At 34.2% G+C, this 18,089-nt stretch overlaps 2 protein-coding genes across 2 annotated transcripts; both read right to left on the bottom strand.

Annotated features, from left to right (window-relative positions):
• Positions 1-204: 204 nt before the first annotated feature.
• On the bottom strand, positions 205-898 carry LOC108216805 (putative lipid-binding protein At4g00165). The gene has a single exon (XM_017389643.2). The coding sequence runs from the start codon at positions 739-741 to the stop codon at positions 352-354; it is 390 nt and encodes a 129-aa protein (XP_017245132.1). The 5' UTR covers positions 742-898; the 3' UTR covers positions 205-351.
• Positions 899-4,906: 4,008 nt separating this feature from the next.
• Positions 4,907-17,456, bottom strand: LOC108218854 (tubulin-folding cofactor D). The gene is made up of 17 exons (XM_017391989.2): positions 17,181-17,456; positions 15,792-16,339; positions 14,243-14,345; positions 13,271-13,447; positions 12,790-12,966; positions 12,512-12,628; positions 12,222-12,326; positions 11,518-11,688; positions 11,200-11,415; positions 10,505-10,703; positions 9,730-9,935; positions 9,409-9,633; positions 8,254-8,808; positions 7,895-8,164; positions 7,158-7,202; positions 6,299-6,484; positions 4,907-5,591 (listed from the first exon to the last, which is right to left on the bottom strand). Exons 1-17 carry the CDS (start codon positions 17,355-17,357, stop codon positions 5,310-5,312), a joined length of 3,759 nt encoding a protein of 1,252 aa, XP_017247478.1. The 5' UTR covers positions 17,358-17,456; the 3' UTR covers positions 4,907-5,309.
• Positions 17,457-18,089: the final 633 nt, after the last annotated feature.

Below are 18,089 nucleotides of genomic sequence, written 5' to 3'. Positions count from 1 at the left end.
CTACTTTCTACGCAGAAATGACATGGCAATTTAGGTGGTGTTATTAATGCATATACAGACGGTCCATTCCAATCAAAACTTAACACATACTCATTTTGTGAATGATTTTGTACTCAATTTTGTGCATTAGCATTTTTAATAGCAACATATCATTTCTCCACATCTCTCGGATTCACTATATTTATCAACGAAATCCACCAAATATGCAAATAAGAGGCACCATTACTTGAACATTAGCATATAGAATTTTCAAGCACATATTTATCAAGTTACAATATTTATTAGCATTAAGTAAACAATCCTATAATTTTACACACATCAATAATAGCAGAAGTGGCAGGAGTAGCAGCATCAAGCACAAACAAATCCATCAGGAACTTTCTTTCCACATGAATTTAAAAGCAAACTGAGAGCAACAGGAACCTCAAGTTTCACAAGCTCCACCACATGAGCTTTAATCACAGTACATAAACATACGGCAGCTTCAACATTGGCTAGCCCTTTTATCAATGCACAGCATTCGGCACTAGGTTTAGCACCAATTGTCTCATGAACCAACCCTAGCCAGTCCCCACAAACACCAAACTTGAGGGTATCTTTTGGGCACTTGGCCTCAGGCTTCGGAACAGGGGACTTCCCTGAGGAACTTGGAGGACATGGGAGTTTGTTGCATGAAACACTACTAGTAAAAATAATAATGTTAAGTAAAATCAAAATATTAACTGCCCTCATTGATACCATCTCTCTAAGTAGCAACTAGCAAGGTGGATGAACAAGTTCAAATGAGTTGATAAAGATAGAAATAGGGAAATTTAAATAGTTGCGAAAAAAGGAGTGAACAAGGCCACATGCAAACTGGCTTCTAGTGCTTCTGGCAATCTGCATATGTGATCAGAATTCAAACATTTGAAATCTTATCATACCAAAAATTCTACATAGGGCCTACAATCACCTACTATATCATTTTATTTGCATACTTGAGCTTAGGACTTAATTAAGTAAAGCAAACAACAGTAATTAGGCTTAATGACCTTTTAGCCCTCGAAGTATGTGTGGAAGTTCCGATGCGGCCTCCAAGTTTAAAAACGTGTCTTTCGACCCTCAAAGTATCTTTGTCGTACCTTTTAGCCCTTTTTAAAAATACCGGTATAAATCGGGGGATAAACTTGACAATTTATATTTGGGGTAAAGTTTGGGCGTACCTTTTAACCCTTAAAATATACATCTCGTTTCTTTTAACCCCTAAAGAATACATTAAAATACATTAGATGTTCCTTTTAACCAGTGCCGGTCCTGACCCAGTGCAGCCGGTGCGCTCGCACTGGGCCCAGGGAAAAGCAGGGGCCCAAATTTTTTGATGCTGTTGTGTATGCTGCTCCAGTACTACTGTTCATACAGAAATCTTATGTGCTCCTGTTTATCTAGGCGGATTCATTTTAGAAAAAATGTATACATATGTCTTCTTAGACATTAATAGATGAGATAGATACCACTAACTTAAATTATAAGATAAGATATAATTAAAATTACATTTTTATTATGTTAAACATAAATTATATTTTTTACAAAAGTTTGTGAAAATATTTATGTTGTAAATGTTCAATTCATACGTTAAATTACTCTTAGTTTAAATTAGTTATGTTATAAATATACATTAATTTTTTATGCGAAAAATTATGTCAAAAAATTATTGCAATAATTTAATATTATATATTTTATTTTCATAATATCTTTTTGTTTTTGATATACAATTTATACTTTTGAAATATAAAATTTTGATTATTTAATAATTATTAATTAAATAATGAGAGAGAAAATATTTATATAAGAATTTAGATATTATTTTTATTTTTAAATATATAAAATGTAAAAGGGCCCAATTTTTTTTTTGCACTGGGCCTCCAAACTGTCAGGACCGGCCCTGCTTTTAACCCTTAATGTTTAATGCTCCTTTTAACCCTCACGTGTGAAATGTCAACTTTGTCCACCCGGTTATATACCGGTATTTTTAAATAGGTTAAAAGGTACGACAAAGATACTTTGAGAGTCGAAAGGTATGTTTTTAAACTTCGAGGCCGCATCAGAACTTTCACCCAAACTTCAGGGGCTAAAAGGTTTAAAGCCTACTAATTATGACATGAAGAAGACATGTAAAAACAGAGTAAGAAGGACATGGCAGTTTAATGGGTTTTCAAAGGCTAAAACACTCCTAGCACACTAGTGTTTTGTAATTGTATTTGTTGCACCCTGGTGTTTGTTTTTGCATCTTAAGAGCCTGCTATCTGCTCAATTGTATATACATTTTGTTCATGCTTGTTCATATTTTTTGCCTCGAATCATATTTTCTTATATATTCTCAGTATATTATTACATATTAACTTTGCTTTTACGATTTAGGTGATGTTGGTTTCTTGTAATGATAATCTGGGACGTTTATTTGGAATCCTAATTGACCGTTATACACTTAGGTTGTGTTCACTTGCATGAAATGAGATGAAGAGAGAATGAAATGAATTTTTTGCTCTAACATGCATAGTGTTGGTGTGAGAAATGTTTATAGTTTTTATTCCTTTAATCTTTCCATTGCTACTGTTTTAACTAAAATTTCTAATACACATGAAAACGTTCATTCCACTTCAACATCATGTTTCTTTTCAATCTTTATAAGAAGAAATTTAAATCCGTTCATATTTCGTCAATATTATCACATACTTTTTTCTTTCTCCATATAACTTTTATATGAATTTTCATTCCATTTTCCGGTCATTTCATTCATCCAATGAACACAGACTGATTAGTGTGCATACTTGTCATATGAATTGACAGTTTCTATCAAAATCTGTTAAAAAGTTAGCATTCGTGACTAAATTTGATACCATTGAAAGACTATAACAAATAGATTGAGACCCTATAGAGATTAATAACCAAGTTGATATCATTTGATTGAATCAATGATGAGTTTGATAACATAAACTTGCTTGAGATCGAAAAATTGTTGAAATAACTTGTCCTGTCTTGATAATCAGGCGGCATGTAACTTATATTATAAAATTATTCGGAAAATAATCAGGTTTTAACACAACTTAATATATGTTTATTATTATTGGCAATAACACAGTGACATTATGTGTTTGGCTGGGCTGCTGGGGTTCTTAAATTTATAAGTTAACTTCTAGTTAGTTTTAAAAAAAAAAATGTTAACGACTAGCTCAACTTAGAATTTAAAAAAAATTCAAAATACTACTTTTTGATGATTTTCAACCTCTATCGTATATAATAGGATAAACTTATAAATTAACTTTTGGCTCATAAATTAGTGACTTATTTTAGCGTCTGGTGACCAAAATATGCATTCACAAGTGGGCAATAATTTATTTTTTTGAAAAAGAGATTATTTCATTAAGAAGAAACATCATACATAATAGCCTCCACCACACATGAAGGAGGAGACGTAAATAAAATCCGGCAATAAGCTAAACAAGGATATCTAAGCTAATTGGTGAGCTACCTTGTTTGCACTTTTCCGAATAAAATTAACTGAAGTAAAGTGGAGTTGGCTAAGCTTTTGGCAGCAGCTGGCAATCACATCCCCCACTTCTAAGTAGTTGACATCACCTTTGTGAATAGCTCTGAGAGTTAGCTGAGAGTCTGATTCGATGACAACTTTTGCACCCTGCAGATTCTGATCTTCAAGCCATGACAATGCTTCCCTAAAGCCAATCGCTTCCGCTTCAAACACTGAGTCTGGGATCTGCAGTCTTAGAGTTTTACCTGCTATAAAAATACCATCTGAATTCCTAAGAACCATGCGAATCGAGAAAGAACTCTCCCCTGGAAACAACGAAGCATCGACATTGATTTTAAAAGTTCCTGGTTCTGGAGACACCCATCTGCTAATCATTTGACTGTTTCCTTTGGGCTGAGCGATCTGTGTCGTATTTTGAACAACATTCTTTGCTTCTCTCCAGTTGGTGAGAAGTTTGAAGCTCTCCACCATAGCAAAAGCAGCTGCGAGTCTGTGACAGTGTTATTATCCCATACCTTTTTGTTGCGCCAACGCCAAATCCCCACAATACCATACAAATTGTCACAAGTTCATCTGTTGAGGCACCACCCAGTTTATCAAGTAACCAACTTGGGGCAAAATCTACCTCTGACATGTCAAAAGATAAATTTACGCAACTCCACAATCAACTGCAAACTTACAGTCAAAGAAAAGGTGAAGCATATGCTCTATCATGAGTACACATGGGGCATGTAGTAGGAATAACAACTATAAGTAGGCAATTATAAGAACAAAGAATGAGGAAAAAATTCTGAGTCTCCAGAAATTTAAGCTGCTCCTAATTTTAATTTTTAACAATGAGTGGATTTAGATTTACCGAGCAAAACAGAACCATGTCTGAGCTTGCCTACATGAAGTATTTGTGTTTAGCTTACTCTTGAAGAGTGAGCATCATCAATTTGTAGCCTGAGACATTTAGAAACCCTTGATCTAAGAGTATTTGGTCCAATTATCATTACCAAATGTTCTATACCGAGTATTGTTAATCTCTCAGCTTTTGTCAACATCCTATTTGATCTATTTTCTTGATAATATTGACAATAGAAAAAAGAAATTCTTGTCTAGTACGAGCTGAAGATATTGATGACAGTTCAGCATTAAAACATGTATCTACTTTCTAATTCTTTAAGATTATGAATAATCATATCGCGCATAAACCGACAGTTGGAAATCTACCTGTGGAATCCACCATCACCAGTGTCCATAAGTTTGCCTTCCATCGAAGCTACTCAGTAATGGGGAAAGATATCTCTAAAGAAGTCTGTTCAATTCAGTACTACAAAACTATAATCGATACAATCATAAAATTTGATGACCTCATTATCTATTGATGGAAAAATAGACTACAAAAGATTTCATCCTTCAATTGAATAGTGGCAATTTCAAGTTCTCACAATATACAAAAGTGCAACTCAAACTACCAGGAAACCGTGACTCACTATGACAGGAAATATATTATATACATACATTACAATGTTCACCTGGGTTATACAACAACCACTTTTGTGTTGACACGTCTTCCATTCTTGACGTAAGCCCAAAGCACCTTGATTTTAACTTGGACAAAAGCGATATCAAGAATAATAAAAGAAGTGGTTTGATGATTGGATATTTGGATGATGACCTCTATAGTATCATCATCTCTTAGACTTCTGCTCTTCATCTCAAGTCTGAAAAATTAGATGAGGCCAACTTGCATAATACAAAAGGCAAAACCAAGTAGTTTGCATTTTGAATGGAATGCTTAAAACCCAGCAGAACCTACTAATGAGGAGTATGTTGCATTTTCATCTGTAGTTGTGAGCCTATCACCATCCTTGCTAGAGGTTCCACGACTAACAAGTTGCCCACTCTCTATATTAGCTGTATGGCAAAGTTCTAATCTACGTTGCTTTGCTTCTTGGATATCACCTTCCCAGCAAGTCTCAGAGATTATTTCAAGTGCTTTCTCTAGTTTTTCTTCAGCAACAAGGTCGCCATTTTGCAGAAGGACGAGATATACTTGTTCGGCACAAGCCTTACGAATCTGAATCATATGTATTAACGAAACACGCAGTTAAAATGTTTGTTAACTAATAACCACTGTTGATAAATAAATAGGCAATCATCACATGATTTATAAGTTCAGCTATTCACGAATACTTGCATATTATTTACTTTCTCAATTCCTATGAAAACAATAAAGTTCATCTGAAGTTATTTGTATCATAATGGAATGCAAAATTGCGCCAATCAAATCTCAATGTAACAAAACATTAAACGCTCGGATTTTGAAGTACTTTAAACACAAAATTTTACATGAAACTATGAACCTTATCCAGGATTTGAAGTACTTCTAAAACCAAATTTTACATGAAATCAAATGAACAATAAATATGTGAAGTTCAAATTTCAGAATCGAATGTGCTGCATAAAACTGATACAAACTCTTAACAGGGTAATACTCCCTCGGTCCCTCGGTCCCTTTGGATAATTAACATTTTAGAGAGAGGGGGTAGCACAAAAACTCCTATATAGTATAGCTTCATAAATTATTTTAACTTCTTTTTCTTCTAAATAAAAATTTAATGTTCAAACATTTATTCAGAAAAAGAAAATTTCAAAAATAAGTTATTAAATTATATTTATGTACATCTTAAAATGTGTGTCAAGGAATGTAAAAGAAGTGTTAACAAATGGAAGGGACGGAGAGAGTAAAGGATAATAACATAACGTTTTACAAGTGGCACAAACCTTAGGGTATCGATGGGAAAGGAACATTAGAAGATGAGAGAAAGCTTTAATGTTAATAGGCTCTGCAATTGAAGCAATGTAGCCAAGTATGGCAATGCCAGCATATAACTTAGAGAAGTCCTTTGATCCCTTCAGTTCAAGAGCAAGTGATCCCAGAACTCCATCACAAAATATTAGAGTTTGAGCCTGAAATATAAGTTCAGAAACAGGATATCAAAAGAAAAATTTTGTCTGTAACTATGCTTTTAAGTGAAAACTTAAGAACATTGAAATAATTGTATGTTTGATATACAGGGTGTACATTATTTCTTAAAAATATATTTCTTTTATAGCAAGTTTGTCACTGGTAGAAAAGAGCTGTCAAGTGCGACGAAGACTAAGACGACATCAGTCATATATACTGACAGTGCAAGCCCAAAATAAATTGTCTTGTAAATTATATAGACACCACCCCTCACTTTTCACCTCATTCAATAGTAACAGTTAAATAAATTTGATGGAACATTAATCTTTTTACCCATAAGATGCATGCAAGGAATGTTTAATTCATGAAGTTACAAGGTTAAATATTTCTCCAGGGCATCAAAACCCATATGTAGTATAATAACCTCAGTTCCCTGGCTGTCGGCCTGCACTAAGTTCTATCTCTTAATTCAGTTGACAAAACATGACCTGAAAAACCAAACATGAACGGTCTGGGGATAATAATTTGATTTGATGCAAGGATTAACCTGGGTAGAGACAAGTTTCTGTATAAAAGTTTTGAGTACAAACAAACTTCATTCAGAAACAAATATTAATAAATGTAACTTAAGTCCAAAACAAATGATGGGAGACATTGGAAGGATGAGATAATTACCTCCAAGTTTAGGAACAGCCCTTTGCTGAATAAAATCTCGATGGTCTGAAGACAAATAAGAAGGCATATTCAAGAACATATTGATTTGAAATAATTACTTACGGCCAGGGAACATGAAGGTACATTCGAGTATTGACATATTTGCAAGAAAGAATATTTTTGGAAATAACAAAACAATCATTAATATGCAAAGACACGTCATATATAATTCTGCAAAAGAATGTGTATAAACATATAGTGGAAGAAGTATACATTTCTATAATAATATGCTACATCACTGTCCTGAATATTTAAGGAATTAAAATTATTATGTTCCACTTTTCTGATGAGGACCCCTCAGATATCACCACATTTACACCAGAAGCTGAGGAGCTATTCCTACTGTATGTAAGAGTGCATCTTGAGATTTTAAATGCCTTGCTCTAAGGAAGTAACAATCTTTACTTTCACGATCAGGTTATACAAGGCCATGCCCAAGGATGCTTCCTTTTTAATATATTAGCTTTAATTTATTTTTCGAGTGTCCAATATTATTGTAACATATATTTACCCATAAAAGTAAAAAAAGCCATAGTACAACTCTAAATTTTGAATAATTGAACCTATGTAATACACATGCTTTATTTGTAATCGGTCAATGCTAGCTTGAGTAATGAGATACAGCAATTACTTGTTACTAACAAATAACTTGGTTAGTCAAGACAAAAAACTGTACTACCATTCTTTACTGAAGATACCTTTAAGGTGGGTACTATGACTCTGTCACATTTTCTGTACTTATCGAGTACCCAAACAATGTCCTCACTTAAACTTAGCTCCCTTGAGATGCTTTCTTTTGAGCCTTTAATTTCAGTGCCTTCAAGGTACTCCAGTAAAGCATTAAGGGATGTCTTTCTCAAAGAATCTTGTAAGCCACCAATGGAAATAACTAGTCCGGCCGTCACATGTTTACTGTAGCAACTAAACTGTAGTAACTGAACAAAACGGCAATATGAGTATGTAGGAACCTGCAGGCAATATCAAAATTTTTCCATCAATATGTAGACTGTGTATATCATTATTTAAATAGATAGTAAGTCAGCAGATTTTTACTCACCGCCCACTTAATATCTGCTTCATGGGGTATAACTTTCTCCAGTTTTCCCCGATGAGGTAAGAAGGGGATGAAAATTGCTTCATTATATAAAATCCTATGGAGAACCCTAGCAGCTATTTCTCTCATCTTATCCATCTTCTCAACAGCTTGTTTGGCAATGCCTCCAACTAAACTTGCAGCAATATGTGCATCAAACAACCATTGCATTTCCTCATTCCCATTCACCTGTCCCTTATTTTGATCCTGAGAATCGCAGCCTTGTGATTTTTTAGATGAATCTCTTTTACATAGAATATATGTACACTTCTCAAGTCCATACATTGCAGCCTCGCGAACCCAAGAGCCTACGTCACCTCTGTTATCCACCGAGTAATCTTCAAGAGCTGTAAGTAAACTCTGCATCACTTCATTCCTGATCGTAAGATATAGAGACACAACATCTTCCTCAAGAAGAAACTGTGAACACTCTTTGGTAGCACATAAAGTTTCACACACCGAGACAAGTCCTTTAACGGCATTAACCCGTGCTTCAGCATCCCTGTCTTCCAGGTTCTCCTAGTACAATCAAAATTTGTTGATTGAGGTCGTCAGATAAATTACTATATCTTTTACAAATAACAACATACATGTATGCTTAGTTAGTTACTGATTTAGACATCCCCTTGGTCAAGGACTCAAGGGAGAGAAAAGCATAGAGTAATAAATCTGGGAGGCGTTTATGGGAATGGAGATTAGGAATGGTGATGATATTGGATTCCTTGGATTTGTTGGCCTATTGGTTGACTGGTTAACAGGAACGAGTTTCCTATTCCAACCAAGCAACAAGACATTGGAATATTCCCATCAACTACGTTGTAGTACCTTAAACCAAACAAAACCTATATCTGTACACCAAAACCTGTATAAATGTACAGCTTAAAGAACTAACACCTTAGACAAAGTATCAAGCAATGAGTTCCCCCGTGTACATTTGATTTCTATTTGCCCCATTTCAGTTTTATTGCCATAACTCATAAGTTTAATTGATAAATTTTCTTGCTTTCTTTACAACTATTCTTATTCAATTTCAACCTACCACAGCTAAATTTGATATGGATATTTCAGAAATGAAATTAAGAAAAAGCCAGCTCTTTGCACAAAGCAGAAGTAGATTACCTCGACTGCACAAGAACTGCAAAGCTTTAAAAGCACGGACTTCCACTTCGTTACCAAAAACTCAAAGGGCAAAGAACCTATTGCCAATGCAGATCCTCTTCTTACAGCAACATTGGCATCAGTCAGATGTTCCAAGTATTTAGAAGTGATATCATAGGCACCTTTATTAGTTGTCTTACCAAGGTATGCTAGAACAAAGTGTTTAAAGGCTTCAACAGCCACATTCTGTAAAGAAAAAAAAATCAAATTATTCTTGGAGGGTTCGCGAGAAAATTTAAGGGAAGCTCAGCCCAAGACTTCATTAGATAACCAAGGAAACACCTGAATCTGACTATTTGGATGCCTCATATTTTCATTCAGAGTATCAAGCAGAGTGTGCTTTGTTTTTTCTGGCAAAGAAACGTTTGACAAAGATATACATTCAATGAAGCGGGAAACTGCAGACCGCATAATCTCTCCACCCTTTCCGCGGTACAACCGTGCTTTTTCAATTGCAGGTACCAGACCAGCAATACTTTTCTGCTTATCTGCATGCTAATAGCTAGAATCAATAGGAAGCGAGAAGTGACTAGTGAAGCCATTATGTAAAAAATCTCAGTCATAAAATTCTCCCTCAATTATAATTGATGGCCCAAGCACCGATAACATTCAAAGAAAGGTCATATCGGAGATTAAATTGTAAAAGCTGGCAGGTACAAAAAAATTTATCTATAAAATAACTAGGAAATCAGGGATATCAAATCCTTACAAGGCCCTGCCAAAGTTTTCGGTTATTAGATGATAAAAGTTGCACTAAAAATGTCAAAGAGGATTAAAATCTGGCTTTGTCTTATATTAAATTCAAGGTCAAGGGCAGTTCTAACCGAATGAAGTTATAACAGCTCTTGTAGAAGCTGGTTTCCACAATCTTGATGTATACCAACTGCTAGAGTGCTAGCCTAAAAAGCTAAAAAGGCAAAAGCCAGATGGGCTCTAACTATAGTTAATTAATATATTAAAATGGTAAAGAAATCCGAAACCTCTGAAACTCAGAAGAACTTAAATTACATTATTACAAATTCTGGCATGTTAGTTGGGACAACGGATTGAAAATCACCTGTGGAAAAAACATAACCACACTTGTGCAGAGCTAAAACAAGTTCTCCAGCAGCTAACGTTGCACCATGACGCATACACAAGTCCGATGAGAGAGTGCGAGGAATCACTTTCTCCAGAATAAAATTTGCAGAATACTCGGGATCATATTTTACAAGAACAGAAAGTGCACTTGAAGCAAGCTCTCTTAAGCCTTTGTCCTGAAGGAAAACAAAGAATAGGGTATATGTTATCGAAGTTTGTCCAGTAAATATAAGCATTACAATAAAACTATATACACATCAAGAAAAAAAAACTGATGTGTGAGTAAATTCATAAAAGAATGACATTCATTTATCGGAGGACATGCGGTACGCTGATAAATTCTAGGAAAATAGATAACAAAAATACATCAGCAAAACCAGATGAAGCTTCCATTAATGTGATCTGTCTTTTATAGCTATATTATCTTATCAGTATCCTCTGCTCCATTTACTCATTTAAGCAATTTAGTATCGCTCATTTAACCCACTTTTGTTTTATGAACAAGTATGTCTACTAGAAAACAGGAGCGGGGAGGGGGGAAGACTGGAGGTGGGGGGGTGCACCACTAAAAGAGAAATGAAACTAAAAGTACAATTACAGTTTACAGCATTTATACAACCTCAAAGAATTTTTGGGAAAAGGAAAAACATAAACTTAAAAGTTGAAACCTACCCAGTGACAGATCTTGTTGTATAGAAGATCTTCCATGAATGGATAGAGGTAACCATCATATTGAGCAATAGTGGCAGCAACATGAAGATAAGCATTTACACGTGATGACAGTGCAAAATAATCAGCTGTATTTACTATGTCAATACCATGAGGATAACTCCCCTGTCTACCAACATTTTCCTGAAAAGCAGCGGCTGCTGCTCGTCTACAATTAACCTAATGAGAAAGCATTGTTGAAACGTAAAAAATTTTGTTTTGAAAATCAGTAAATCATATAGTCGAATAAAAAGCATATTAGAGATATGGTCTGATAAGCACCTCGCGATCATAGCATGCAACTGTTAGTAGGTGTGGGGCAAGCTGTTCCAGGATACTTTTCATGTCAGTGTGAGCATATGCACGACCAAAAGCCCAACAAACATACGCTGCCGCATCACGCACATGAGAGCCAACACTATGTGGGCCCCTTCGAATATCATAATGCAATGCCTGCATTAATGATTTTCACCTAAACTAAATTATTTAAGATCGTATGCACTTGTACGAACAGAATAGTGTGTTGTCTCTTGTTCTAAAAAAATTGGGCTTTGTTGTCTTCTCAAGTATAACCATGTGGAATTTAAAGAATCTCTACAAATTAGTAATCTACTTAAATATAGTTGTCAAGCCTGTTAACAATTTTAATTATATTCATGTACAATTTGGAACCACTAATCAATACACAGCGATGTACAGAGATAAGTTTTTTTAACAACTTGACGACAATTAAACAGGGCTGAATTAAACATCAAAACTGATACCACTGAACAACATCTCTTACACAACTAAATTTTCTCAATATAGTAATGGAGTGGTAGGCAGATTATAAAAAAAAAAAAAAAAATCCAGCCAGAACACCTATAACAACCAACCACTATCCCTTTGTATTTAAAAGGACCATGAAATAGTAGAAATAATATTAAAGCTTAGTGTTAAGATATTTTCGGTGTAGTTTAAGTGTTTAACGAAAATAAAGAACATACCTTTATAACAACAGGTAATACTTTAGGAAGACTGATGGGTAGGAGTAATCCTCTACGTGCTAGTTCAGCCAACGCCAAGCATCCTCCATGCCAGGAACCATCTCCCTTTATAATAGCAAAAAGTTGCAACTTAAATGTGAAAGTTGATACAAGAGCCTATGCAGTATGCAGCATTCTAGAGTAGACTTTTATTTGACATTACAAAGGCAAATAATAAATATATAAATGATATTATAAGTCTCTCTGGAGATAAGGGCACAAGAACACATTACACAATTGCTTCAACATACCTCTCCCGGAGAAAAAAGCTCCAACACAGACGAAAGAACTTCATCTGAGAGGGCAAACGTCAGACGCGAAGTTATGCGACCAATACCTTTTGCAGCAGACCAGCGCACAACAGTATCCTAATGCGAAATAATCATGTCAGATAATATATTTTTGCTCAGTAAGCAAAATGACTCATAAAAACTAATTGTAATTAGCATCTTGCTTCAGTCACGCTCTATTTAGTACACAGTCACATGAGAACAGGGAAAGTCAAGATGATATTCACTCTTCAACTTACTGTATCTCTCAGTCCTGAAAGCAATAACTCTATCATCTCTTCTACAATTTCTGGAACATCCATTTCTTCCTCGTGCAGGTTCTCTTCTACGGCTAATTTTAGGGAATCCAGATCCACGCCATAGCCGCTTGTACTAGACACAGACAGAGGACTCTCCCCGAGGGTCTTAAATTTTGTCTACATCAAGGAACGGGATTAGAAAAGCATCCCATAAAGACTCAAAGTAATGTATATCACTATGCACCACATATTTTGATATTACACAGTACTAACACTAGATTAAATGATCATTGATTTGAAGCTCGATATTAAACAAAATTCACGATTCCAACACAATACAGTAGAAAGTTCAGCAACCGAATTTCAACAAGATATGGTCCAGATTTCTTTGGAAATTAAAGATTGTTGTGATGGAAAACATTAATATGTGCAAGCAGAAACAATATGAATTTGTAATGCAACATTAATTTGACATTCTAACCACATAACGCCAGGATGGTGAACGATGAGGGAGGCTAATAAGCCCAATCCGCTGAGTCAATTTCACCAAATACTTCCTCAGTAAAGGACTCCGAGCTGCACCATCAGACTTGATCAAAACAGACGAATCACTCCAAACAGCAGGAACCACATTCATTAACAGTTTCCTATTGCCAGCCTGCAAATAAGAAAAAAAGTTCCGTGTGTCACAGACAGCAATAACTCAAGAGGGCAGATCAGTAATTTCTTTGTGTAGGAAAAGGGAAGTTAACTTCTGCACATTTTTCCAAATTAACTTCTGTGCTTTATTTTTCTATTACCTTATGCCTTTTTTGCTGATTAAATTCTGTGTTCTTTTTTTCGCAAATTTTGAACATCTGTGCTTTTACCTCAAGTAATATTATTTTTTTGCATTTAAAAAAATCTTTACTCTAGTTCCTACATTCAGTTTTGACATATGGGGTCCAGCCCTCCCCCGTGCACACACACACGTCTATCACTGAGGCTTGAACTCTCAACCTCCCACTGGAAGGTGCTGCTGGAGGACTGCCCCTTCAGTAACTTAAGTTTTCAAATATATAAGAAAGGATATGCACAATTGTCAATAGAGACTATTGGTTAATCTATTTAATATATCTATTGATCTCAAAGAAGACGTAAAAAAAAAGTACCAAAACCAGTTATACTTATTACTGCAACCAAACACATCATATAGAATAATGACATCCGACGGAGCCTATCAGTGGAAATTACCATATAATAAGCTATATATGCTTCAAAATTCCCCCTTACCAATCAAACAGCAAAAGATATATAATCCACATAAACCAACTATCATAGGATTCATCTCAAAAGATATCCTTTAGCATATAGAAACCAACTCAGGAGTCAAATTCAGATTTTATTTAAGTCTCCAATATGCATTTGAAAGACCAGGCACAACAAAACTAGATACAAATTAGGCTCAAAAGACCTTAAAAATTGCTGCCAGTGCTTCAACAGCTCCAAGTAACTGAAAGTGATGTAGAGCATCTCCAGTGACAGAGGATAGAACGTCATGTGTCCATTCAATAAAGCTGGTAAGAATAGTGAAAAAATGCAATGAAAATAAAGCAGCTATAGAACAATAATAGTTTAATAACTCAAAAGTCAAATCATATTATACTTTTAAAAAAAATTAAAATTACTCATCTAAATATGCACTACTGCCTTTCCAAAAGAATTACATATGCAATGCAAGTCAAAGTGTGTAAAAATATATTTGTTCCAGGATGCTACTTATTTTGTTTCTGCATCTCGTAAGAAGTCCTGCCACATGTAGTAGAGAAATTGAATTCTTTTATCACTCAACTATCTATCAGGTTAGAAACCTACCACTGAAATATAAATTTTTTTTATTGTCACTAATGCTATTATCTTATCATTTGAATTTAAACATCCCTTTAACTATTCCGTTAACTTTTAGGAAAAATGGATTTTTTTTAATCACTAAACTATTGACTCTTTTAAAAAATTATCATCAAACAATTATCTTGTTTATTATAACCACTAACGCCACGTACGTTTCTCTCATTTTAGATATTTTGTTAAGTTTTGTAATCAGCCGTTAAAAAAATCATCATCATAGACTGTTTTACCAATGTGTTCATATATATTTGAATTATTGTGATTGGAGAAAGAAATAAGTTAAGGTTTCAAATAATTCTAATATAATATATTGTGATATCTCTTCTTCTTCAATCAATTCCCAAATTAGGCATACTGAACTTATTTGGAAAAGTAGTGTGAAATTTTTTAGGGTGTGATTGAAGATATTCATGTGGAACGACCAAAATGGTTCTATAGTTAAAGATTTAAATGACTCCATTTAGTAAAAATCTAAGCTAGAGTGTTCAAGTCTAAAATTAATTTTTAAAAATACATCATCTATGTATTCACTGGCAGCTGATTTTAACAATTTTAACAGCAATAACTAAAATTTAGCAAAAATTTAACAAAATTCTTATAATCAAATACAATTGTAAAATTCATGATTTGAAAAAAATTATTATGTAATTTAGAGGTAATTTACCATAAGTATAATTACTTGAATCACAAAAAAAAAAAAATTTCATTGTAAAACTTAACGGAATGACTAAAATCACAAATGTTCGTAACATTAGTGATAATATTGAGTAAAATTATTGTTTGGTGGTAAGTTTCTAAAAAAGGTAATAGTTTACTGATCAAAAGGATTATACATATGAAACTGCATGTAATTATACACATTGCAATTTACCATATGTAAAATATAAGCTCATACTCTTTTCTTCATTCACCTAGAATTAAGCAATAAAAAATTTACAGCTAAACTAAGAATTTTTTGTTCTGCTCCGTAATCACTCAGGGTGCCCAAATTAGTTAAATGAACGATACTTGGATCATGATTTAAGGTTGCTCAGCTTCATCACAGATATTGTATCATAAGATCTGAATTATATTAACTAAGATAATCACTATTGTCACTTAAACAAGAAACATACCTGTTAAAAGGCTTCGTCATGTCTGGGCGGGTTAGAAGCCTTGAGAGGAGCAACCCAGCCATGGTACGCATAGGACCAGCATTTGATAGATAATCTTTAGAGAATCCTAGTATTCTAGTTACTAGTGGAGGTGAATCATCTCCACCAAGATAATTGCTATCTGCCATACTTGTATCCACAGAAGAGATATCGAAAGGAACCAAAACCAGTATGTATAGCCATAGCAGTGTTACACATTTTGTCTCCATCTCCCCTGTACTTTCTTGCCTCAATGATGTCCCTGCTTTGCTATCATGGCATTTGTCCAAAAGTGATACAGCAAATTCCAGATCCGAAACTTGGTGAGGGAAGAACCTGATAACAGCCTTGTAACCACAAACTGTAACTAACGAGTAGATTATAATACATAGGGGCTTAATCACTTCAAGAACTTCATTGTTAGCTAGGCCTGGTTCTATTGTCTTTGAACGGACAAGGGACATTAAAGGAGAAATTATGCTTTCCAGATATGGCTCTAGCAGCTGGCCCTGTTCCTGGTACTTGTCCATCTGCAAAATGTAGTAACTTATAATTAGAACAGGCAACATAAACTACTTAAGGAAATAATGTCTTCATAGTTTACTCAATAATGTCAAATGTTAGCTCGACATATTTAGTTTACCAGATGTATATTATTTGTCATTCAATTTGATTCCCTATAATTTTACTTTCTCTGTGTTGCATAAAAGCAACCTAAAACCATCTGCATTTACAAAATAACCCAAAACTATGCAGGAACTTGGCAAACTAGAGAGTAGAAAGATAAAAAAAGAATGCAAGTCGTGGCTTTCTTTTCTGTTGTTTGTTGGTCAACATCAGGCTTAATCTGAGGATTCATACATAGCACGCAATGTCAGAATATTTATTTGTCGAGAATTACTGTAAGTGTGTACACATCACATCCCCGACAGTAATATCTTGTGGTGAATATCATAGATACCTGATACTTGGCTTTGTACTCACTCCAGAGCTGATCATTTTTCAGATCAGTACAATAGTCTAAGAATCTAGCTATTACATCGCAGTGTTGGAAATACTCTTAACAAACTCTCATTCATTAGTTAGTTATTACTCCCTACGTCCGGAATAGTCACTTTGACTCTGTGCTTTTAAAGTGTATGGGAAAGATACCTCCCAAATTATATTTTGAATTCTCTTTTCTGAATTAAAATACGTCGACTGCTAATTTGGGACAGAGGGATCACGTAATTTAATTTCTCACTCGAGCAATTTGTCGAACACCTGGCCTACTATTAAATCTTGCAAACACAATAACACATTGCCTAATCAACAAAATACGAACATGACAGATATAAACTCAAAATAGAGAGAAATGAATGAAAGACGAACAATGGATCGGATTTTGCGAACGGAAGAGAGATCGGTGACACGGCCATTGGAGAGAATGGAGTGGAGAATAGACTTGACTTGCTGCCATTCCTGAAGAAAGTATCGTTGCAGAACCGCCTCTTTTGAATCTTGTTCGTCTTCTTCTGCTAGTGTTGATGCTCTTGTTACATTCTCCATTTTGGCCTACGATTCAATGTATGTATGTGTGTATGTATATAACAAGCTGCTGGGCTTCTGCTTCTCTCAGTCTCACTCTCACAAGGTCTTTTTTCACTTACTTTTTATATTGAAAATAAGTACATTTATTTGAAAAATATTAATTTTTCATTTTATAAATCTACCAACTACGAATTAAGATCTTTATTTATTTTTTTGATAAATGAGTTAATTCAATAATAAAAATCCATACGACGTCTACATAAACAGTCGCGGCGAACAAACAAAACACGGAAACAATCACTCATCAATTCATTCTTCTTAGAGATAAAATCACGTGATTTGTTGAAAATGATCTTTATCTTCTTTTCAACAAAAAAAATATCTTTTTCTGAACAAAGGAGTATTTGATGTTACTTCATTTTAAATGTAGTTATTCTTGTAAATAAATTTTATATAAAACGATCACCCGTTAAAACGAAATATCTTAAATAGATTATCATTTTATACTGTAATATATCTTTTCTATAAAGGACCATAAATATATTATTTATGTATTATAGGACTTCATTTGAATACTAAAACATCATTTAATCTAGTTTAAAAAATAGATGAAAAAATTTAGTTAGTTTAATTTAAAAAACTATGATTTTTGAGATGCGGCAAATGATTCTGTTAAAACATGAAAAATACAAATCATTTTTTATTTCTCAAAAATTTAAATTAACACTAATTTTCCTGTCTTACTTAGAT

The sequence above is a fragment of the Daucus carota genome, chromosome 4 (genome assembly GCF_001625215.2).
Source record: "Daucus carota subsp. sativus chromosome 4, DH1 v3.0, whole genome shotgun sequence".
Lineage (NCBI taxonomy): Eukaryota > Viridiplantae > Streptophyta > Magnoliopsida > Apiales > Apiaceae > Daucus > Daucus carota.
Note: the sequence above shows the minus strand (reverse complement) of the source record. Positions and strands in the feature narration are given on the sequence as shown.

What these genes read in the sequence shown, in the direction of transcription:
- LOC108216805 (XM_017389643.2), bottom strand. Translation starts at nt 741, where the DNA reads ATGGTATCAATGAGGGCAGTTAATATTTTGATTTTACTTAACATTATT.
- LOC108218854 (XM_017391989.2), bottom strand. Translation starts at nt 17,357, where the DNA reads ATGGAGAATGTAACAAGAGCATCAACACTAGCAGAAGAAGACGAACAA. An exon ending in AAGCAGATATTAAGTGGGCG is followed by an intron (nt 8,165 to 8,253) that starts GTGAGTAAAAAT and finishes TATTGCCTGCAG; the next exon opens with GTTCCTACATACTCATATTG. An exon ending in TCATAGTACCCACCTTAAAG is followed by an intron (nt 7,203 to 7,894) that starts GTATCTTCAGTA and finishes ATTTGTCTTCAG; the next exon opens with ACCATCGAGATTTTATTCAG.